Source organism: Adiantum capillus-veneris, chromosome 5 (genome assembly GCF_014529385.1).
Source record: "Adiantum capillus-veneris isolate H3 chromosome 5, ASM1452938v2, whole genome shotgun sequence".
NCBI classification, from domain to species: Eukaryota; Viridiplantae; Streptophyta; class Polypodiopsida; order Polypodiales; family Pteridaceae; genus Adiantum; species Adiantum capillus-veneris.
The window spans coordinates 127141869-127166011 of record NC_140935.1 but is presented as its reverse complement, the minus strand read 5'-3'; the positions used below and the strand labels follow the sequence as shown (position 1 = coordinate 127166011).

At 44.6% G+C, this 24143-nt stretch overlaps 1 protein-coding gene across 2 annotated transcripts in view; it reads left to right on the top strand.

Moving 5' to 3' along the window:
- The window catches only part of LOC147458081 (heterogeneous nuclear ribonucleoprotein 1-like), a 28582-nt gene extending 5923 nt beyond the window's left edge, over positions 1-22659 (top strand). For both annotated transcript variants that reach the window (XM_086512831.1, XM_086512830.1), the window contains exon 3: positions 22056-22659. In XM_086512831.1, the coding sequence (XP_086368957.1) occupies positions 22056-22069 (14 nt within the window). In that variant the 3' untranslated portion in view covers positions 22070-22659. The remainder of the gene's footprint in view (positions 1-22055) is intronic.
- The last annotated feature ends 1484 nt before the right edge of the window (positions 22660-24143 follow it).

Sequence of the window (24143 nt, the reverse complement as noted above, 5' to 3'; positions counted from 1 at the left end):
CAGATTAGAACCTTGTGGCCATTAATATTTCCCTACACAATTCTTTGGAAGCATCGAGTACAGAGATATAGGAGGTGTGTACCGTTTGGAAACATTCGAAGCATTGGGCTTCTTGCTGTAGAGTTTCTCGTTGATGGGTGGCCAAGCGAGGTCGTGCAGGTTGAGTAGTGTTGCGAGAATCTCGAAAATTTGTGCGTTGTTGTCTAGGATTGTCAGGATCAGCAGAAGGATTTAAGGATTTTGACTCGAATCTAGTACTTCACACAAACACAAGGTTACTTCACTTCACTTGAGAGAACTGAATTTAACACAATTAAAGAGAGAGGCAGAGAGAGAGAGAAGAGAGTAGACACGGCATGTCGGGTCCCAAACCATTCAAGGGTCCCCTTGCTCTGTTGCCAAAGCAAGTACTTGCTTTAATTACTTGCACACATGCTGATAGAATGGCTAAATGCTGAATGTTCATGCTGATGCTTCATGCAAAAGCACTAAGCTAGATCTGATGTTGAAGCTAGGGCTGATTTGATGCTATAGGCTGAAAACACTGATCTATTGCAAAAACGCTAGGTTGAATCTGATGCAAAACGCTAGGGCTGATCTGACGCTGAGGCTGAATCTGATGCAAACGCTAGGGTAGATCTGATGTTCTAGGCTGAAAATGTCACAAACTGGTGACATGGCATGGCTTGAACAAGGGGCAGCAAACCACCCACAAACACACCCCCCCCGGCTGGCAGGCCCATGAAAGGCTGCAATGACACGTGGCAGGAAACCCGAAATTCTTGCAATCTGCTGACATGGCAACTCTGTACGGCAGCCTCCGCAGTTCGCGACGGAAGGTGCTTTAGTGTGAGCTGCTTTTCTCTTTGCAAATAACCTACGTAATATTATGGGCTGAAAAGCTTTTGAGAAATTGCTTTATTTCTAAGTGGATTTTTAAAGAGAAAAGCTTTTGATTTTTAAGCTTTTGGGGCTCTGCTTTTAGCATCCCTTGTAACCTATATAAAGATCCCAAGGGGGGCTCCCTCTACAGAGCATCTGGACGTAGAGTCTGATAGAGAGAGAGCACCCGCGGGAGTTGTACTTTGCTCGAAGATTAATATAAAAAGAAATATCGAAAGGGGCGCCAGTCTTTGGGGCCAATATCTCTAGGCACAGAACTTCACTGGGCCGTGTCGAATTAGTTGTGAATTGTGAACTGTTTTGAAGTAATCTCTGTTGTGTTGCGGTAGAATCTTGACTTGGAGTGTCCAAGTTTGTTTTCAGTGGTATCAGAGCGTAGAAAGATTCTTCTTCTACGGAGGATCCGATCCTTTTTACAGTGCGCACAGCTTTTGGGAAAGAGTCTTCGTGTCCCGACCTCGGACTTATTAGCCACTCCCACCCTTCATACATCGTGCATCGGGTGCGCTCCCGTCTTCATCTCTCTGTCTAACAGGGCATAAAGCCATTAAAAATCCCAGATTACACATGGGTTTTGGTGAAGAATCTGATAGAGATGACACCTCTCAGTGGGAAGGCAAAGAAAAGTCGAAGATCCGGCACGGGAATTGAAGAAAAGAATGAAGATTTGGGCAAATTTTTTTTCGGACAAGTTTACCAGAAAAGGAGTACAAACGTCAACTGCAGATTGGCATATGTGTGAAAGATTGATTAAGTACCTCCAGGAACCCGAGATTGGTAATACACCTGAAGAATTACCCGATCGATACGATTTACTCGAGATGGCGTATAGCCATTGCTTTTACTCTCAGGGAGGGACTAAAGCCGAAAAGACAGACGAGTGCAGAAAAGCAGAACCTGTACTCATAGAGAGACATGGACAAGCGAAGCACAAAGCAAAGCTTCGGAAAGGGCAAGAAAAAGGCAAAGAAGCCTAGATTTCGCCCAGTTTCTAACAGTTCTATCGGGGACTCATCCTCAGATACTGCGGACTCCGTCGATCACATGTTTATGCAAAGAAGAAACATTTCTTTGAAGCCAACCAATATTACTTCCTGGAAGATAAAAGCAACAAGGTCAAAGAATTTAAAGAAGGTGGACAATCGATTTGAATCCTTTTTTGGGTTCCGTGATGCTCGAACATGGTGGTTCACTCTTCTATTGAGAAAGGAAGCTCCGGTTAAATGGTTGAAAGGCTTTTTATTTCTTCTTGGCTGATTCGGGAGTACGAACGAGATATACGAACTGCTTGGACTCATCTTCGGATGACCAAGGGAGATTCTTTGGACGCTTATTGCGAGAGATTTAGGAACTCTTTTCTACTAGCCTCTTCTTTTATGAAGGTCTTGTTTAAGGAACAGATTGAGCGGTTTTGCTGCGGACTTCCTACAGAGATCCGAGACTCCTGCTTCGAACAGAAGTTGAAGAATTGATGGGTCATATGAAACGAGGTTTTTGCGATACATTCGGGAAATTTGACTTACCCCACTGATGAGATCTTGACTCAGAGAACCCAACATACCTCTCACAATGGAAGTAGAAAGAGAGAGTTACCAGAACAACGAAAAGAATGATACACGTCCTCGACAGACTCTTAGAGAAAGGGTTATCTATCTCAAAGAGAGGAAGTGTTTTGGATCCGCGGAACATGGGCACATCTCCGCAAAGTGCCCCAAAAAGGCACAACAAGAACAAACTGAAGATAGGCCAGAGAGTTCTAGAGCAGCAGAGGAATGTGGCAGAAAAGGCAGATAAAAACAGAACTGGTACCACATTGCGTGGGGCCCGAACCGAATCAGATGAACAAAAGTACAAACTTTGCCGCACCTAGGGCAAAGTGAAAGAACAAGAAGCCCTCATTTTCTTTTGATGGAGGAGTCAAGGCCAACTTCTTTTCACTTGAATTGGTGGCTTGATTTGTGATTACGCCCGACTTGCTGAGGCCACAGGCGGAGGTAGTTCTAGCGGCACCGGGACGGGATGATGCCATTACACCGATCATTCGCAAACTTCGTTTGCAATGTCAGGGGTGTTTAGGGCACGAGGACTTTTACGTAATGCCCTTGGGAGATTGTGACGTCCTCCTCGAAATCCCTTGGTACCATAGGAACAATCCCGTGGTTGACTCTCGGGCTGAGAAAGCGACTTTGACAAATGAAGGGCACATAGATTGTACTTGATGAAATTCAGCTTCTTTCCTCGATTTTTTGGAGAGAACTGAATGATGATTGAAGGTCGAATATGTTTTGACGTAGAAAAAGAACGCAAAGATTTTCTCCACACTCATGCTGATTGCTTTCCTGAGGGCCTACCAGGCGAGTTACCACCCCCTCGTTCTGAGGATCATACCATTGATCTGATACCTGGAAGCACACCACCGAACTGGCCACCTTACTGTGTGAGCTAAGCCCAGAATGAAGAAATTATGAACCAAATGAAAGACCTCTTGGAAAAGGGTCTTGTCCAGCTTAAATACTTCACCGTACTGCTCTCCAATGTTGGTTTTGAAAAGAGACGGATCTTGGAGAATGTGCATCGATTATCGAGCTCTCAACAAAATCACCATCAAACACAGATTTTCGATTCCTAGGATCAATGATATTCTTGACCGACTACAGAGATCCTCGTGTTTTAGCAGGATCAATTTGAAGAGCAGATATCAACAAATCCGAATCGTGCCGGGAGATGTCTACAAGAGAGCTTTTTGGACGACTTTTGGGTTATTTGAGGTTTTGGTGATGCCTTTTGGCCTAACCAATGCTCCAACGACATTTAACCGGATGATGGACAAGATTTTTCGAGAGTACAGACTATTTGTTGGCACTTTCTTTGACGACATCGTTGTTTTCTCTAAGGATGAGGTAGAAGATAGAGAACATATGCTATAGGTCTTTCACGCATTACGAGATCACAAGTTGGTGATTAATGCGAAGAAAAGTGAATTTTTTTTCTTACCCGAGATACACTTTTCGGGACACATTGTCTCAACAGCAGGAGTGCAGATGGACCCGGCCAAGATAGAGACTATCCGTGATTAGCCTGATTTGAAGAATGTTCATGAAGTTAGAAGCTTCTTGGGCTTGTGTTCGTACTACAGGCGGTTCATCAGAAAGAGTGCAGAGGTTGCTTACCCCTTTGCATTTTGTTGACATAGAAAGGAGTCCCTTTCTCGTGGGGACCCACAAAGGTGACTGCTTTTCAAAAAATGAAGTAGAATTTGACTACAGGACCTGTTTTGACTTTGCCGGAGTTGCAGAAGTCGTTTGAACTATATTGTGATACTTGTGGTCGTAGTCTGGATGTGGTCTTAATGCATGAAGGCCATGTCATTGCCTATGGGAGCCGATTGTTTTCAAGGCCGGAATTGACAGTACAGATATGTGAGAAAGAGCTTTTGGCGGTTATCCATGCTCTTACTTAGTGGAGACATTACCTACTCGGAGGCGATTTTACAGTTTTCACAGATGGTTGGAGTTTACGCTACTTCTTGTCACAGAAGCAGCTATCGGAAAATTAGATGCGGTGGGCAAACATCTGGTCACACTTTTACTTCCGGATTGCCCATATGCAGGGACATAAGAAATTGGTGGCGGATACTTTGTCCCGGAAGCCGTTGGTTCTGGCTATTTCCACGATACATCATAGAAGCTTCGAGGATATGGTCGGTCAGTACGCCACAGATACAGATTTCTGCAGATGTATTTAGTTGATTATAGAATGAGGAGGTAGTAGCGGAATATTCCACTCGGGATGGCTACTTGATGAAGAAAACGATGTTGTGCGTTACACAACTGTTGAAGGAAAAGGTTCTAACCGAATGCCACGGTCCATCTTTTACGGGTCACCGTGGCATTGTTACCACCTTGAAAAGGGTGGAGAGATACTTTTGTTTGGCCGAGACTCAAGAAAGACGTGGACGATTTTGTACGTAGTTGCTTGGTATGCCAGAAGGTCAAGTTTGACAGGCATAAAGCATAGGGATTGTTAAAGCCTTTACCTATACCCACCCGCCCCTGGGAAAGTATTGCAATGGATTTCATTTTTTGATCTCTCGAGAACAGAGAGTGGTCACGATGGTATTTGGACTGTTATTGACAGATTTAGCAAGCAAGCTCATTTCATTCTAGTGAAGAAAGCAGTCAAGCGAGACTGTTTGTGGCCCAGATCTTCAGATTACATGGCATGTCTGAGAAAATTGTCTCCGAGAGAGACCCCAGATTCACGAGTTTGCTTTGGAAGGCTATGTGGTAGAAGATTAGCACACGGTTGCAGTTCTCGTCATCGTTCTACCCGCAGACTGACGGGCAATTGGAGATTGCTAATTCAGTGGTACTGGATTTGTTGAATCTTCTTCTTTGAATCTGACGACTTCATGGAAAAAGGGTTTTTACCTTTGGTGGAATATGCCTACAGAAACACGATAAACTCTTTGATGGGGAAGGTGTCATTTGAGATTATTGAATTTTCTACAAAGGTTCCACCCTTCCTTACCACGAAAGATAAGATATTTCTTTGAAGCCGACCAGTTCACGAGGGACTTGGACATGGTTCGGAAGGCTTTGCAAAAATTTCAGAAAACGACAGCAGATCGACATCGTCGCGATTTGAGATTGAAGGAGAACGATTGGGTGCTCTTAAATTTTGAGAAGGCACGCTTGAAAAAGAAAAAGGAAAAGGAGCGGCTTTCTCGGAAGCTTAGCATGAGATACTACGGACCTTTCCAGATTTCCGAAAAGAGAAATGATGTCTCCTTTAGACTGAAGCTGCCCAACATTTGGAGACTTCAGAATGTTTTCATGTGAGTCTCTTGAAGCTTTTAAAGGCGATGTGCCCGATGATGGGGAGCCAGATGAGCAACCCGAATTGGAGGAAAACGAGCAGATACTCGTTTCAAAACAGATATTGGCACAGAAAGACTGAAAGATAAAAGGTAAAACGATAAGACGGTTCTTGGTTCAATTCAAGACCTACTCCGCATTGGATGCGAAGTGAATGGAGGAGGAGGACCTGGCAGATACTCCTCAGATTGTGAGTCTTTACCTCGAAGCATTTGGATTAGCATAGTCCATTCTAAATGGAACCCCGAACTCAGCTTGGGCGGAATCTGGTGCAGCGGGTATGCACAAGAGGGGAGTTGCTCCACTCCTTTGTCAACAGATTGCCTCGATTTTTGATACTAAAGTCACTGATGTCTCTTTGAGTTTCAAGGATACTGTGAGCTGACAGTATTCTACTGTATGATTTTATGAACTGGAATTCCCGAACATGATATTGACTTGTTCTTGACTTGCTTAAGTGTAGGAACTGTGTTCCCTTCATTTTTTTTCTCTTTGAGGAGCAGCCATGCCAACTTCTCAGGACGAACAAGGCCAATCAGAGCACACCCTTGTTGTTCTCAAAAGGAAGGTGAACAATTTCAACAAGCCTCGCATCAATTCACACTCGCTTGGATCAGATGGAGATGCAAACCTCTTCTCGGAGTCACCCAATTGTTTCTCGGACTACATTGCTTCAACACCTTCGATGCTTCAATGGCCAATGAGAAAGAACCGCTCAAATAAGAGATTTCGCATCCGAAACTTTCTCACCCAAAGCATGGTTTCTCGGAGACAACTAGAGACAAAGTATTTTCGTGCGAGCAACAAAAGTCTCATCATGAATATTCTTGGAAAAGTTACAGTTCTCAGCAGCTAACTTCTTATTGGAATCATCAGCAACAGAAGCAGCAACATGAAGCTTCCAAAGGATCTATCTTTAAAAGAAAACAACCATATCAAGATGGACGGACTTAGTGGCACATGTATCCGACCCTAGTCGAGTACTCGGTCGTGAACACTGCGACGTTGGACGAGTTCCCCCTCGCGAGCCATGCCCTACATTTAAGTCTTTCTTATCTGATGGTGGTAAAGTCGAAGATTTATTGATCCTTTCCTTGTGCAAGAGGATCCTTCAGATGTCTAAGAGGCAACAACTTCCTCAACCTCCTCCTTGTCAATCGGAAGCCTTAATACACACTGAGAAAGCTGAAGATTCGAGTTCTTGTGTGACAACCAACAAGCACATAACTCCTCCTTTGACCGTGTACCAGGCAGAAAAATTCGCCTCGGCCCTCGTCACCACCTTGTAGAATAAAGTCTTTTTCTCTGAATAGATACCAAATGCAATGGTCAATGATAATTTTTCAAACTTGAAGATTCGAGTCTTTACCTTCAATGATGCAAAGGATAAATCAGATATAGACTCTTGCAGCACGACTCTAGTCGTTGCAATCTTTGGACACAACTTGTTCCTAGAGTCATGCTCCACATATAAACCTTTACAGATGGATATACCTTTAAACACTACTCTGTTTTAGTCTACGACATCCCTTGAGGAGGATTTTACTGTTCCAGACAAACCAATGGAATGCCTTGTAGTTTTCCAACCAGTGATCATCACTCAACAGAAAATGCAAGCTAGTTTACCAATAGTTTAACTTGAAGCAGATAAAGATTCAATCTTTTCTTGGACAAAGCTCGAAGTTACAAAAGACTTTGACAAAGGTACTTATCAAGTTGCAGATATGATCAATTTTTAGTTTGGCAAAATAGTCATGGTCAATAACAGTGCCATGACGTGGGACTTAACAGAAAGAGCTTTGGATGCACAAGCAAACACTACAACAATACATTTCGTTCTCCCGGAGTTTCTACAACTACCTTGGGTTTCATTTTAAATGGGAAGGAATGTCACGATTGTGACTATGTTGCAATATTACATCTACTCCTAGTTACAGATACGCTAAGTGCCATGCCAAGGAGGACCCCTATGCTTGGATGATCACACCCCTTCGCCCAAAAGACGTGCCTCTTTGCCAAAAGCCACACTCCTTCGACAATTGGTCACACCTCTTCGCTCTACGGGTGCGACTCTTCGCCGAAAGGATGTGTCTTTACGTCTAAAGTCATGTCTCTTCACCATGAGACGTGTCTTTTCATTTGTGTCTCTTCGTCTCCTATATAAGGAGACTTTTGTACTCAGTTTTCAAGCATTCATTCAATCAATCAAACATTAGTGTTCTCAAGAGGAGTGCCAATCGGTCTACAGGAATCTCTCTAGGATAGCTTCGCGTACTTCCGCTGAGAAAAGAAGATGCCGTCTGGTGTCTGAAAAATCTCGAATCCAAGAAGATAGTGAAGAAGCCCAAGATCAGTCATCTCATAACGTGTCTCCATAGCTTTCATGATCGACTTGATCCTGTTGGTCCATGAGCCTGTGAAAATGAGATCGTCCACATAGACAATCACTATCGCAACCAAAGAGTCATCAGAGACAACATAACAATTTGAATTTGACGAGGTATGCCGTAACCCCAGCTTCACAAGAAACTTGTCAAGTGTGAGGTACCACTGTCGTCCAATCTGCTTCAGTCCATACGATGCTTTCCACAACTGATAGACCCAATCCTCCTTGCTTGGTATACGAAACCCAGGAGGTTGATCCACATAAACTTCTTTATCCAAATCTCCATTCAGAAAAGCACTTTTGACATCCATCTGGAAGATAGGCAAACCAAAGTCCAATCTGCTTCAGTCCATACAATGCTTTCACAAGTGATAGACCCAATCCTCCTTGCTTGGTATACGAAACCCAGGAGGTTCCTCCACATAAACTTGTTTATCCAAATCTCCATTCAGAAAAGCACTTTTGACATCCATCTGGAAGATAGGCCAACCAAAGTTGGTTGCGAGAGCAGACACTGTGCGTATGGTAGTCGTGTGAGTGGTGGAAGAAAAGGTCTCGTCAAAGTCCACGCTTGGTCGCGGTGTGCAACACCAAGCAACAAGTCTCGCCTTGTGTTTGTCGATGGAACCATTGGCCTTGTACTTCGTCTTGAAGATCCATTTCGTAGAAACCACCTTCCGCTTGTTGGGCCTGGGAACCAAAGTCTAGGTTTTATTCCGCTCGATAGCGGCCATCTCTTCTGCATGGCATGCTTCCAACATGTTGGAGTGCTTCCTCTATCGAGGAAGGCTCAATTGGTGCTTGAATTTGGGACATCAGTGCAAAGTTCACGAACTGTGCGCCGTCATAAACTTGCCTCTCCTTGAGGCATGCAGAATGTCGAGGCTGTCTAGGGTTTGGCGAGTCTAGTAACTTCGTCACTCCAGAGGAAGAAACCGTAGAGTAGAGCCAACCAGACACTAACTTCTCCTTGCAAGGTGGGACCGCCTCCATCGAAGGAGAACCATCATCCACATCAAAATTGGAATCTGATATGGCATGAGCAGGTGAAGTAATTGGCTGCGGTGTAGAGGGTGCAGGAACAAGGATAGGGGTAAGATCAGGTGTAGAGGTGGACGAGCAAGAGGTAGCGAAGGTATAGGCTTGGATGCTACCCCCTTTGCAGGTGTGCTAAAAAGCTCCATGAAAGTCACATCACGGCTAACTGTGGTGGTCTTGGCGTCGAGATCATAAAGCCGATATCCATTAGACTCTCGTGAATAGCCCAGGAAGATGAACTTCTTCGCCTTGAAGTCTAACTTCTGTCGCTTCTCCTTTGGCACATGGACAAAGGCCGGACACCCAAAAACATGAAAGTGTGATACCGAGGGCTTGCGCCCATAGTAAGTCCGATAAGGAGTCGTGTCCTGTAAAGCATCGGTAGGAGAACAGTTCTAGATGTAAACTGCCGTGTTGCACGCTCTGCCCAGTAAACCCGGGGCAAGGAAGCATGCGCAAGCATCGTGCGAGCCATCTCCATGATAGTCCGATTCTTCCGCCCAACAACTCCGTTCTGGGAAGGAGTGTAGGGAGTAGTCAGTTGGCGCTGGATGCCCTCTGACTTGCAAGGAGTGTAGGGAGTAGTCAGTTGGCGCTGGATGCCCTCTGACTTGCACCACTGTACAAAGTCCTTCGAGCTGAACTCACCCCCTCTGTCTGAGCGAATACATTTGATGTGCAAGTCCTTCTCCTTTTCAACCATCATCTTCCAATTTCGAATGAAGCTGAAAGCCTTCGACTCGATCTTTAAGAATGAAGCCCAAGTGTACCTGCTGCAATCATCGACAAACACAAGCAAAAACTGTCAGCCAGAAAATGAAGGAGTTCTCATCGGGCCACATAGATCAATGTGAACTAGTGCGAGTGGTGCCGAAGCTCTATTGGATGCCAAATCATGCATGCCATAGAGAAGAAGACTCCGTGGTCCTAGATAGAAGAGCAGTGAGGCAGTATAGGGAACCATCTAGCTCACTGCGTGCAAGTATAGTACCCGTCGCAGAATCAGAAATGGTCATTGTGCCACTCCCAAAGTGTATGCCAGCTCCTTGAGAGTCCAAACTCGACACAGAGAGGAGGTTGAAGGCTATGTCTAGAATGTAAAGCGCCTCCACTGAACTGAACTTTGGGTTTGAGGTAGAACGAAAGAGGGTAGTAACCCAAGTACCTGACTGCGATGCAGCAAGAGCGTGGTCCGTCATCGCAACAAGAGCGGTCCCCGCCGTCTTGTGAGAGGCTACAACTGCAATCGAGGCTGTCTGTTTCTCCTTGTTGGCCTCGTCTCGTGTAAGGTACAATGGAAGTGAATGTTGAACTTTGCTCAAGATGAGTGCTCCGAACTGTGCTCAAGGTTCCTTTTACTTACGGAAGGGAGAGCCTTCCATTCCTTTAGTGAGAGAGTGCAATGGACACAAACAAAGTGGAGAACACTGTGAATGAAGGTATTGAGACTGAGAGATAGAGAGAGAAGAGAATACGACACCAGGAAGTTGTCAAACCCTCCTCCGAAGGCCCCACTCTCTATGGCGAGAGCGGTCTACTTGTGATTGCACAAATCTCTACAATGCTTGGACTTGCCGAACGATGTCGACGACGAGACGGGCTGAAATCTGAAAATGCCAAGGGCTGAAATCTGCAAATATTTATCTGCTGAATTCTGACTCTATGTCGGTGACGATGTCGATGACAATGGTACGATGACGACGCGCTGAAAACGCAGATGCTGAAATCTGCGTTTTCCGGGCTGAAACTGCGAACTTTGCGGGATCTGATCGTGCGGCGAGGATCTGTTGCGGGAAGGTGAGATTTGCAAGGTTTGGGACTTGTTCTGCGATGTCTAAGTACTGAAAACTGAAAACACTGGTACTTGTGTTGTTGGTTCCGTCGCGGCAGATCTGCAAAACGCTGAAATGCCTGGCATATGCAAAAACGCTAGGGCTGAAAATGGTATGGTTGTGGATAATCTGCTAACGCTGGGAGTCGTCTGCTTCTTGCTGTCGCCAGGTTGTTGCTAATGCAAAAACGCTGGCTGATCTGGTCCAAAAACGCTAGAGCGCCAGCCTTCTGCTGTGATACAAAAACGCTAGGCCTCTTGGGAGTTCTGCTGAGAAGTTGCCTGTTGAGCGAGTGCTCCTGCTGCCTCTTCTGCCAGAAAGTGCTAGCGCTAGGTTTGCTTATATACAAACTTAGCAAAATTGCCCTACCTACTTTCCAACAAAAGTCACTTAAAAATAATAAGTGAAAAATGTCAAAAATAGGGAAAATAGGTCTATGCACTGTAAAAATGCTACTGATTGAAATTGACTGGAATCTGATGGTCATGATGTGTGCAACCAGAGGATATGCATCTAATCTAAGTGTCTTGACATGCACGGTCTGCGAATAGACTCACAAAAGTGCCAGATCACTTCCTATTTTAGACTGACTTGATTGAACTGAACCTAGGTCATGCTGTAGCTTGTCCACGGACACATAGAGTTGGATGTGTCAGGTGACATCCCCTCCTTTTCGAAGTGAGGTATTGGTACCAAACTGTATGGCGCAAGGGAGATCGCCAATAACATCCGGAATCCTCGAAAAGACTCTTCGCCGGCCCACTCTGATGTGTGGGTCGTGCGATATTGAACTTCATAAAGGTCTGCAACGCTTGCTTCTTTGGGCCGCGCCGAAAGCGACACAAAGTCATCTGTAGCTCCTTCAATGCTTCAACTTCGTCTAGAGTCATGCTTCTTCCTTCTTCTCTTCCTGCAAATCATCATGCTTGTCATTGTCATTCAAATCATCATGCTTGTCATTGTCATTCAAATCATCATGCGTATCATTATCATCAATTCATCATGCTTATCATCATGCAAATCTTGTGTATCATGCTTTGGAGATGAAGAGACTGAGAGAGTCTCCTTTTCCTGATTCTGTGCAAAACTGCACCTGCACAATAGGAAAGAGTTGCAACAATTCTTGCATTCTTGCTCTGTTCTCGCGATCAAATCTTGCTTGTCTTTCTTTGTTCTCGCGCTCGTGTTCACGCTCGATGGCTTCCATTCTTGCGTTGTATTCACGATCTATTGCTGCCCTTCTTTCTTCATAGTCACGATCTATGGCTGCACTTCTTTCTTCGTGTTCTAACTTCCTGTCCATAAAGAACTTCGGCAACTCCTTCATAGGAGTTAGTGCAATCCTTGGCGTAGATGGGGAAGGGGGAGGGTCGGAAAAACCTCTTGGTGGGGAAAATTCTTCTTCGCCTCTCTCATGCTCATCACCTCCAATCGAAGTATCCATGCCGCTTCGAGTGATGACCATCCACTGAAGTCGTGGGTTCTTGTGGTCTTGGGTTCTTAAGTTCATGAGGAACTTGGGTTCTTGGGTTCTTGAGGTTCTTGAGGGTCTTGGGGTTCTTGAGGTTCTTGAGTTCTTGAGGTTCTTCTTTCGCTTGCAATGTGTGTTAGAGAAGGATCTTCTCTTCACCCGAGTTCTTCTCTATTCCGCGGGCACACCCCTTAGCGGCCTTGCGCTCACACCAAGGTTGCTTTTTCCCACCTCACGCCGATTGGCCGGCCGTTAAGTGCACGGTCCGCTCTCAATGAGTGAAAAGAGGCACAAGGGGAGGTTGGACAAGCCCTTCTTTCTTGGGTTTCCCGTCACTCTTCAAAAACACGATTAGGAATCGACATGCCCAAGAAGACTTGGGTTACGTGCGACTGCAACAAGCAATTTTTTTTTTCTTGTGGTTCTTGTGTTTCTTTCCTTGAGTGATATAGAACACTGCCAAAGCTCTGATACCATTGTAAGGTGCAATGGAATGAATGTTGAACTTTGCTCAAGATGAGTGCTCCGAACTGTGCTCAAGGTTCCTTTTACTTACGGAAGGGAGAGCCTTCCGTTCCTTTAGTGAGAGAGTGCAATGGACACAAACAAAGTGGAGAACACTGTGAATGAAGGTACTGAGACTGAGAGATAGAGAGAGAAGAGAATATGACACTAGGAAGTTGTCAAACCCTCCTCCAAAGGCCCCACTCTCTATGGCGAGAGCGGTCTACTTATGATTGCACAAATCTCTACAATGCTTGGACTTGCTGACGATGTCGACGACGATGAGGACAACGACGAGACGGGCTGAAATCTGTAAATGCTAAGGGCTGAAATCTGCAAATATTTATCTGTTGAATTCAGACTCTATGTTGGTGACGATGGTACGACGACGAAGTGCTGAAAACGCAAATGCTGAAATCTGTGTATTCCGGGCTGAAACTGCGAACTTTGTGGGATTTGACCGTGCGGCGAGGATCTGCTGCGGGAAGGTGAGATCTGTGAGGTTCGGGACTTGTTCTGCGATGTCTAAGTGCTGAAAACTGAAAACGTTGGTGCTTGTGTTGGTTCCGTCGTGGTAGATATGCAAAACGCTGAAATGCCTGGCAGATGCAAAAATGCTAGGGCTGAAAATTGTCTGGCTGTGGATAATCTGCTAACGTTGGGAGTCTTCTGCTTCTTGCTTTCGCTAGGCTGTTGCTAATGCAAAAACGCTGGCTGATCTGGTCCAAAAACGCCAGCCTTCTGCTTTGATGCAAAAAACGCTAGGCCTTTTGGGGGTTCTGCGGAGAAGTTGCCTGTTGAGCGAGTGCTCTTGTTGCCTCTTCTGCCATAAAGTGCTAGCACTAGGTTTGCTTATATACAAACTTAGCAAAATTGCCCTACCTACTTTCCAACAAAAGTCACTTAAAAATAATAGCGAAAAATGTCAAAAATAGGGAAAATAGGTCTATGCACTATAAAAATGCTACTGATGGGATCTGACTAGAATCTGATGGTCATGATGTGTGCAACCAGAGGATATGTATCTAATCTAAGTGTCTGGACATGCATGGTCTACGAACAGACTCACAAAAGTGCCAGATCACTTCCTATTTTAGATTGACTTGACTGAACTGAACCTTGGTCATGCTGTAGCTTGTCCACGGACACAAAGGGTTGGATGTGTCACGTGACATCTCGCTTCTTCTTTCCGCATTCTGATTCTTTGTGCCCTTTCTTGTGGCAGTGGTAACATTCGATGTCCTTGTTCTTCTTCTTCTTCTTCTTCTTTCTTTTACCTTTCTTGTTGCCTCCTTGAGCTATCAAAGCTCCTTCTGCATCGACAACACCTCTGGCTTTGAATGTGTAGTGCCCCTCGATTTGTCTAAGGGAGGGAGAATCTCGTCCAAGGTAGGAAAAGAGGCACGTCTAGACGTGAGGAAACTATGAAAGTAGGGATCAAAGCGTGGGGAAGCTTGAATAGTAAGAGGCTAGCCATGTGTGCTGAGGTGATGTCGCCTCTGACACAGATAAGGTCGTCCCAGAGTTCCCGCATGGGGCGGGTCAACCCATCGAGTGAGTTGAAATCCTTGAACTGGACATTGTACAACTCCCATTCAAGTGTGATCTGTTTGGCAAACGAGGTCTCCTCAAACTGGTCAAGAATCAATCTCCACAATGGATGTGCATGCTCCTCTTTGGAAACTTCCTTCGTGATGCGGTCCGAGAGGTTCATGAAGACTTGTATGTCCCGATCCACCCACTCATCGATCTGGGCCTGAGTGGCGGTGGGAAGGGTAGGCTGAGTAGCCGAATGGGTGAAATCGTTCAACCATTCCCAGAGTTGATGGTAGGCAATGATTGTGCGGACTCGTGTCCTCCACACAGAAAAGTTGTGTAAATCCAACTTCTTCTCCTCAGTAAAGTGGGTGAGGGCATAATTGTTGGATGTTGCATTGGCAGATGCCGACATAGTCGCAAAAGTGGAAGTGGCCGTAGTTGCAGAAGACGTTGTGGCCCCCTTCTGGGACTGTTGTTGTTGTCCCTTCTACTTCGGAGTTGACATGTCACATGCTCAAAGAGTAGTCCCAGAGGTAGATCAATAAGATTGCAAGTCTTTGACGAAGGTATCGTCTCCAATGCTGTAGCAGTCCCAAGATAACCGTGTAGACAACCACCGGATGGTGTCTTGATGAGCAAGGGAGTGATCAACAACACAAAAGGTAAAACATTGAGTGTGCTGTCTGCCCTTAAAAACGTTGCAAAGGGTTCTGAAAATGTTGCTGTAATAGAGATTTCAGCGTGCCTGTATGCCACCGATCGGTATGGGAGCGTCGCAGAGTGTCAAAAGGAGGGGGTTCTCGCACTTCTCAGCCGTCTAGGGGCTGAAAACAGAGAAAAAACAGCAAGTAATAAGTACCAAAATGGTGCCGATTGGGTGTAGATACTTGTGCAAGGTGTAGATCTACAAGTTCCTGGCAGTAGAGAATTCTCTAGGCAAGTGTAGGCCGCTAACTCTGCTGTAGAATTGTTGCGTAGTAATGAAATGCAGCAAGTCTTCAAAAGCGCAAGATGACCAAAAACGCCAGCAGATGCAAAAACGCAAATCTGCCAGCAAAAATGCAAGGCTGATCTGGGCTGTTTTGGGTGCGATCTCTGGCAAGGAGTGTAGCGCCTGCAGAAGGTGTGCAGATCGAGGCCGGTAAATGCAAAAACGCAAGGCTGTTGCAAAAACACTGGCTGGCTCAAAAAACACTAGGCTGATTTTCAGTTTTTGCCGCGACGGAAGGGCTCAAAATTGCTAGTGCTAGCCTTCTGGAAGCAAATTGGTGCAGATTCTTCAACGCTTGGCGATTGATACCATGTGAGAGTGAGCAGCGGAGAGGTGTGAGCCACGCGCGCCGGAAACATTGGAGGGAGAATCTCTGTACACAATCTGAATGACTACAAGACCCTAAGCCAAAAAGATAAACTCACCAACGTATAATTTTCCCTAAAAGTAATCCACGCCCTCATATAAACAAAATACAAATGCCTCTACCCTAAGCATTCTATTTATAGAATCTCAGGTTAAGGTAGGGCAAAATGTGTAAGTGGTGCAAAAAACATAAAAGCCCAAAAATGGCTAAAAATGTGTGTACCCAGCCAGGCTGAGAAAATGACTGGCTGGACAGGTGCTAAAGTGTCTGCTCATGCAATCTACATGACATGCGATGTGTACAATCACTAGCGGTACAAAATGGCGAAGCTGTTAGATTTTTGTCATCACCAGATGCTTCGCACCTTGTCTACAGGCTCCTTACTTTCACGTGCACTGGCCCTTGGTTGTGGGTTGGCCACATGTACAGGGATCTCAGGCACATTTAGGGTTGTTTCAACACATTGCCCACGTAGACCTGTTTTGGCCACTTCACATTCCCCCATTTATATTGGAGGGTGATTTATTAGGCATTTGCCCGACTTGCCCCTATTCTCCTATACATAGGAGCAGGGGCGCCCTCTTTTCATTAGTCTCATCATTGTACATGTTCGTCATCTGGAGTATATTGGCTTGCCAGCCTTTCACCATCTGTGTGTGTGTGTGTGTGTGTGTGTGTGTGTGTGTGTGTGTGAGTGATGGTGTTCCATTGTCTCCATCTCCTCCCCTTCCGCTGCACACTCTGACATGGTATCAGAGCACAAGGGTGCTAGATCTGCCATCGCCTACCCTCTGGGAAGAGCTTTATATCGGGAAGAACCCATCATCCATTCATCAACGTTTTTTCCTTGGCTGCCAGTGTTTTGCTCCTTGCATCTGCGTTTATCAGGCTCAGCCATACCAGCGTTTTTGGCTCTGGGTACTACCTTCGTTGAGCTTTTCTTCTTGCCCTCCTTCCCACCCTCAACAACCTTCATCTGCTGGCATTTTTGCTAGCATTTTTTGTTGGCCAGCGTTTCTTGCAAGCAGAGGGTTCCCCTCCACCAGCGCCTCTTCCCTCACCTCTTATGCACCAACGTTTTTGAGGGCCTTGCGTTTTCTATTGGCTGCCTTCAGCGTTTTCTGTAGGGAGGTTCTACACCTTGCATTTTGATCTTGGTACCTGTTCAGCCCAGATCCACCTCTTCCTTGCCGGAGTCCAACCTCCTTGGTTGCCTTTGAGGCTTTCTAGTGCTGCCCGTACCGCATCTAGGCCTTCTACATTCAGCTTTGGACCTGTTTGTTCTCTGATTTTCAGCAGGTTGATGGTGCCCCACCCGTCCTCGTGCCCCAACCTTCAGCACCTGGTGTCCCCCGACACTTTGAGGATGGCTCAATGCTCTGTTTAAAGCAGTATTCCAGCCCCCTTTGCTGCGTTTTACGGCATGGACAGCACCTTCCCCGATTCACAGGTCTTTACCCCCCACCCGCACCGGTGTGGCGCTTACACGACGTGTTTTCAGATTGCATTTCAGCTTTGCTCCTTCTCTAACATTGGGATGTAGACTTAGATATAGGTACTGGTACAACGGACGGATCTCCCTTGACATTGTAGATCTTCCCTCCTCGAAGCTCTCTTGCCCTTGGGAAGATGCATGGGATTGGATTGGTACAGGTACTTATGTGGACGTAGCTTGTGATTTCCAGTGCTACTTCTCCCTCAATAACCCTCCCTCCCTCTCCCTCGACTGTTGTCTTCTATTTGGGATTGCCCTATCCACCTCCTTCATTGGTTCTCTATATGATAGACCCGTGCCTCTTGGCACATCAGACACTTCTTTTGGACATGTACTCCTAGATATGAGTATCCTTTGGCATTTGGATGCCTGCAATGTCTCTTCCGGCACAATGCTCCATGGTGGCTCTTTTGCCTTGCCTCTACTTGGTAGAGCCTCTTCCTTGCTTCTGCTTGGTTCTGTGGCTCCTCCACTTGCAGTTTGGATGTACCTATGCACTACTCACACGGTGAAGACCTCATGGATTTGCTGGTCTACTCCGAGGCTATGACTTCTACAACACCGGTCATTCTTCTCGATGCATCCTCTCAATTGTCCTCTACCTCACTACAATTTCATTACCTCTCAAGGGGGGGAGTTCTTCCATGATGCGTGTCTTCATGACTTACACTTGCAGACTTTCTCTTGGATATTTTGTCCAGACGCCGGTGGTGGATGTGCTCCCATAGGTTGACTTTGCTTAGGATCTCTTCTGGCTCTCTTTTGTCCGATATTGTGTGTCTGCCATGGAACGATAGATCATATTGCAGCTTATATACCCTCGAGACGAATCTTCTACCGGAAGATCGCAGATATTGCGTCCTCTACATGGATGGATTGCTTCTCTTGTCATCTTGTCTACTATGGTGGACGATGCCTTCCCTATTGAGCCTCTTCTTCCTGCCCTTCCTCCCTCTTCTGCTCGAGCTTGTTTCACTTGGATTTGCTACCGGTTTCTCACCTTGGCAATTTCCTCTCCTCGTGGTTAGAGTGTTCCTCTTCAGGGGGGTTCCCATGTCTTGTCTCATGTTGCTACCCTGGGTTTTCTCCATCTCAGTGGTGATCATCACCGATGGGCTATTGAACGCTCATCTTAGGTCACTTCCTTATATATATACTCTTCAACGACTTCTTCCGTAGCTTGCCACTTCATCAGCTTCCTTGTGTGACTTGATCACATTTGCCTTACCTTTGGTCATCATCACATTGATGCTGTATGGATTGTCGTATTGTTTGGTTGGCGTCATCATCCTCTTCTTCGGGATTCATATCTTCTCGAGATTTATCAGGTGTGTTGCATTTCTTCCTCGATAGCTTCTCCGCATCTGTTGTTGGGAGGGGGTGTTAGATTTTTGTCATCACCAGATGCTTCACACCTTGTCTACAGGCTCCTCACTTTCACGTGCACTGGCCCTTCGTTGTGGGTTGGCCACCCGTACACCTGCTGCATAGGGATCTCAGGTGCATTTAGGGTTGTTTCAGCACATTGCCCACTTAGACCTGTTTTGGTCACTTCACATTCCCCCATTTATATTGGAGGGTGATTTATTAGGTAGTGTGATTTATTAGGCATTTGCCCGACCTGCCCCTATTCTCCTATATATGGGAGCAGGGGCGCCCTCTTTTCATTAGTCTCATCATTGTACATGTTCGCCATATGGAGTATATTGGCTTGCCACTCTCTCTCTCTCTCTCTCTCTCTCTCTCTCTCTCTCTCTCTCTCTCTCTCTCTCTCTCTCTCTCTCTCTCTTTGTGTGTGTGTCTCATGGTTTTCCATTGTCTCCATCCCCTCCCCTTCCGCTGCACACTTTGACAGAAGCAACGGTGGTGTAACTCTAACAGGAGTGGGCTATCTTGTCACAGTTTCACTTTTAGATAGTCCATGTTTAGGGACAAAAGAACTTAGTGGCAGATGCATTGTTTCGAAAGCCCTTAGTTCTGGCTATTTCCGCAATACATCATCAAAGCTTCGAGGATATGGTAGACCAGTACACCACAGATCGCGAATTTGGAGACATCTTTCACCGGATACAGAGTGGGGAGACAATTGCGGGCTTTTTGATACAGGAGGGCTATTTGATGCGGAAAACAATATTGTGTGCAGCCTTTGAGGGAAAAGGTTTTGACAGTGTCATTGTCCACTTTTATTGGCCGAGGCTCAAAAAGGATGTGGACGAGTTTGTCTGCAATTGTTTAGTATGCCAAAAGGTCAAGTTTGACAGGCATAAGGCACCAAGACTTCTACAGCCTTTACCCATCCCCTCCCACCCTTGGGAAAGCATTGCTATGGATTTCATGTTGGACCTCCCAAGACCCAGAGTGGGCATCATGGGATTTGGACAGTCATTGACAGATTTAGCAAGCAAGCTCACTTCATTCCGGTAAAGAAGACGTTCAAGCTTGACCATTTGGCGAGACTATTCGTCTCACAGATTTTTCGGTTACATGGCATGCCTAAATCCATAGTCTCGGACAGAGATCTCCGATTCATGAGTTGTTTTGGAGGGCAATTTGGCATGTGGTTGCAGTTCTCGCCCTCATTCCATCTTGAAACCTTTTAAGGGTGATGTGCCAGTTGATAGGGAGCCTGATGAGCAACCTGAAGTGGAAGAGAGCGAGGAGATACTTGTTCCTGAACGTATACTTGCTCATAAGAAAAGAAAGTGAAAGGTAAAGTGATACGGCGGTTCTTGTTGAAATTCAAGAACTATCCGGCATTAGATGCGAAGTGGATGGCGGAGGAGGACCTAGCAGATACTCCTCAGATATTGGAACTTTACCTTAAGACTTTTGGTCTAGCTGCGTCTATTCCGAGAGATCCTGCAGATCAGTAGGGTTGAATCTGGTGCAGTCGGGACTGGCCAAGTGGGGAGTTACTCCGCTCCTTGGTCACAGATCACCCGGATGAAATAAAGTCACTGACTCTTCGTTGGATTTCAGGGATACTGATGTGCTGACATTATTGTGCTTTATGACTTTATGAATGAAAAACTTTGAAATGGGAATTCCCGAAATGAATTTGATTTATGTGTACTCTCTCATGTGATTTTGTTTGAGTGCAAGTTTGAAGGACGAAATGATTGCAGCATTTTGGTCTTGAGATTCTATGGACATGATCACAATAAGAAATAGTTAATCTGACATCCGTGGGGTCCGGTATGGATCTAGATGTGATTGCTAAATATGTTGCCAGGAATCATGGTCCTAGATCTCGATGGATTTTGTGTGATTTGATTTGAATGTGATTTGATGTTCAGTGATTGTTGTCTTTGTGCAAGTATTGGATTTGTGTCGTCTAGTGTGTCAGTACTTAAGAGTCAGTGTCTACTGACCTGGTTTATGGCTTATGTCTGTTTTTGCAAGCGTAATCAAGGGTGATTACAATTCTTTCAAGAGGGGGGCATGTCACAAAATAATGACGTGGCATGCCCGCCTTGGACCATTTGACAAGAAGAATTTAAAGTTATAAGTTGTTCCAACTTACAGGGTCCCATTCGATGGGGCCCTAGGGACACTAGAAAAATAAAAAGAAAGAGAGCGTAGAAAGTGCTGACATGGCAGCTGTATGGACACTCCACATTTTACAGTGATTGATGATGTGGCAACGCACGCATTTCCGCGATTTTCGTTGGTTGCTTTTGGGCCAAGAAGCTTTTGATTTTGAAGCTTTTCATGCTTTTGTGAGAGGCCATTGGCCTTTAAATATGAACCCAGGGCCACTCTCTTTCTCAGTCCCGTTGACGAGTAGCTGAGCAAAGAGGATCCTCGGACTCTTTAACTTTGCTCAAGCATTAGTATAAAAATAAATACCGAAAGGGGCGCCAGACTCTGGGACCAATACCTCTCGGCATGGAACTATGTTGGGCCATGTCGACTCAAGTGAATTGTGACTAAATTTGTGAAGTGTGTTAAAGTGATTCTCTTGTGTCGTGCCAGATTCCTGACTTGGGGTGTCCAAGTTTGTTACACCTCCCTCCCATTGGGGAGGTTTTTTCCCACGGTTGCCTCTTGAGGTGTTATGTACAACAATGTGCAGTTGTAAATACATGGATATGTGTAAACTTTCTCCCTGCTACCTTCCCCACACTGATGGTAAACAAAAGAAAAAAGAAAAAGGGGTCGATCATAGTGATTACAAGTTCCGACAGAGAGTTGAAGAAAGAGGCTAGGATAGTGGTAGACGTCGCTTGATACGATATTTTTGCTACAAACGTCAAATATTTCAAATATTTGGAGGGTGTGGTCCTCAATGTTTCAAATACTTTGGAGGGGGTTGTTATTGATCATCTGCTATATAGTTGATCATTTTGAGTACTATTTATCTCTCCTTTCGAAGAGAATTGGCAAGTGGTTAAATTAAAAGACGAAACTTCAAGTTGACTGGCCAAGTTGGTTGTAGAAAAAGGGTTGATGATTCGATGAATTGTATAAACTGGCAGTGGCTTGTCCAAAACACCTTCAAACAAGACCTTCAAAGGAAGTCCTTGGTTGCAGAAAACGAATTTTTGGTTCTTTTTGTGGATGTGTGATGCGATAATGTGGTGGTGACTGTTTATTTGTTGTTCTCTATTTAAGACTGACACAATCACCATTTTTTGCTGGCAATTTTGCAGGTTTAGCTGTGTAGATAAAATTGCTTGCCATCAATGGCACACGATCAGGATTCCTAGAAGAAGATGATGCTAAAGTTTTGGAAATTTTCTCCCCTTGGCATCAATCACGCTCTCTTTCATACCATTAGCTCGCTTTTTCACATTAGGGATTTGGAAGTGTTAACATGGATACTGAGAGCCAAAGCAGCCATGCATTTCTTTGTTTTATTAGTACTGAAGCTCAATTGTGGTAGAAGAAGCATATGATAGCAGAATAAGACAAACCCACTTTCCATCAAATTTTTGCCATTCATGATGTTGAGTTCGATGTGCAGCGCAACCTACCCTACCCAAATGGGTTCTTTACGATGAAATATGATGCAATGAAGATTTCTTTCATGTAGGGCCCTATAGGCACTTGAAATGTTGCTGGTGAACTTTGATACACAGAATGGATTAGGTGAAGTATGGCAATTGTACCTCATCTGGTTGAGTCTGTGACAACCATGTCTTTCAGAACTACTTATGCCTTAATATCTTTGTTGGTAGCTGAAATTTAGGAGTAGGGTTTATTTCATTGGAGAAGAAGGCTTTTCTAAGAAGGAGATCAAGGTTTTTAAGTCAATCTTTTCTAAGAAGGATATCAAGGTTTTTGAGTCCCACTCAGTCAACATTCACATCAGGGAAGAGGCACATCAATAAAGTACTAGCTATCTAGTGGCACTAATAAAGGCTTTCATTATACTCATTCATAATGATTGTGATCATGTCTTGTTGACTCATTATCATGATGGACTAGGTGTTTCTACACAAGGAAATTTTAGGGCTAACAATGAGTAGCTATGGCCCATGCCTGTGCGAATGGTCAAACAATCACATCATCACACAACGGAGAAGCAAATCAAGAAAATACTAGTTGTTTTCATCAAAACTCCTTAAGAATCTTGAAGAACAGTAGTTATCATGTCCCTTGTAGACATACTTATAAAGGTATGAATGATAGTAGAAGAGCAGAGCTTGACATTAATATGGGCTTTGTACTTTAATGATAAAAGAGGTCTATAAGGAAAAACCCAACAATTATTTAAATTGTAAGCTTTTAATATGACAAACCTTCTATTATTTCGTCTCAAATACATAGGATATCTGCTTTCACTTCCAATCATAAATATAGTACATGTACATGAAAACTTGAATGTACATTTTCCATCAACCATGCATGGATAATTTGGGTTCAAAGGATCACATGGACCATGAACACTTTAGCAACTCACTACGTCAAATAATTTTGGAAACACATTTTTGTCGGGGAGTTTTGCACGAACCAATTTATCATAGTGGAATGTATCTACGGGCTTATATTCGGATGAAACTATTAGTATTATACGAGCTTGAGGAAGGCCTCACTTTTGAAACTCTATGATTGAGACATGTCTAATCACCTCCACAAATAAGGCTTGCTTAATAAGCAAATGTATCATATCTTGAAACTTTTGATAAAACATTCGTGCAGTCACATCAGGATGTTCGACAACACTTTGTCCAGGTAGTAAGGCATCATCTATTTCCATCCATCGTGGATTACATGTGAATGTGATGAAGAGTCTGGTTTACTTCTACTACAAAAAACTTACATTGCATTTTGGTATAGTTGACACATATATCTTGGACCTCCAAAAAAAGGAAGGTAATACAATTCTACGCCAACATTTTGACTTTCGTCCTTCTCTAAACCATCTCTAGCTTCAACCATGTAACCAATCTTTGGTACACTTTAGCACGAAGTGTTCCTTGGTTATTTCTCATCTACGATATTCGTGACTCTTGTATAATCTAAAGGCATCAACGATATATTGTTGTAGTAGCATATCCTCTCAAAGAAGACACTCCACTATAGCATCTCTTATTTGTAAGAGAAAGCCATAATATTGCTTTTGAGTCATCTTCTTTTCATCGTTAGTCTCTAAATAAGGATGCCACCCATCTTCTTCACTTGGAGACAATAAAACATATAATAAGTACATGTAAGCTCCATGCACGCTAGAGATTATTTTCAAGCCCTCATATTGAAAATTCAACATAATGTTGCAATAGCCAACATTTCTTTCC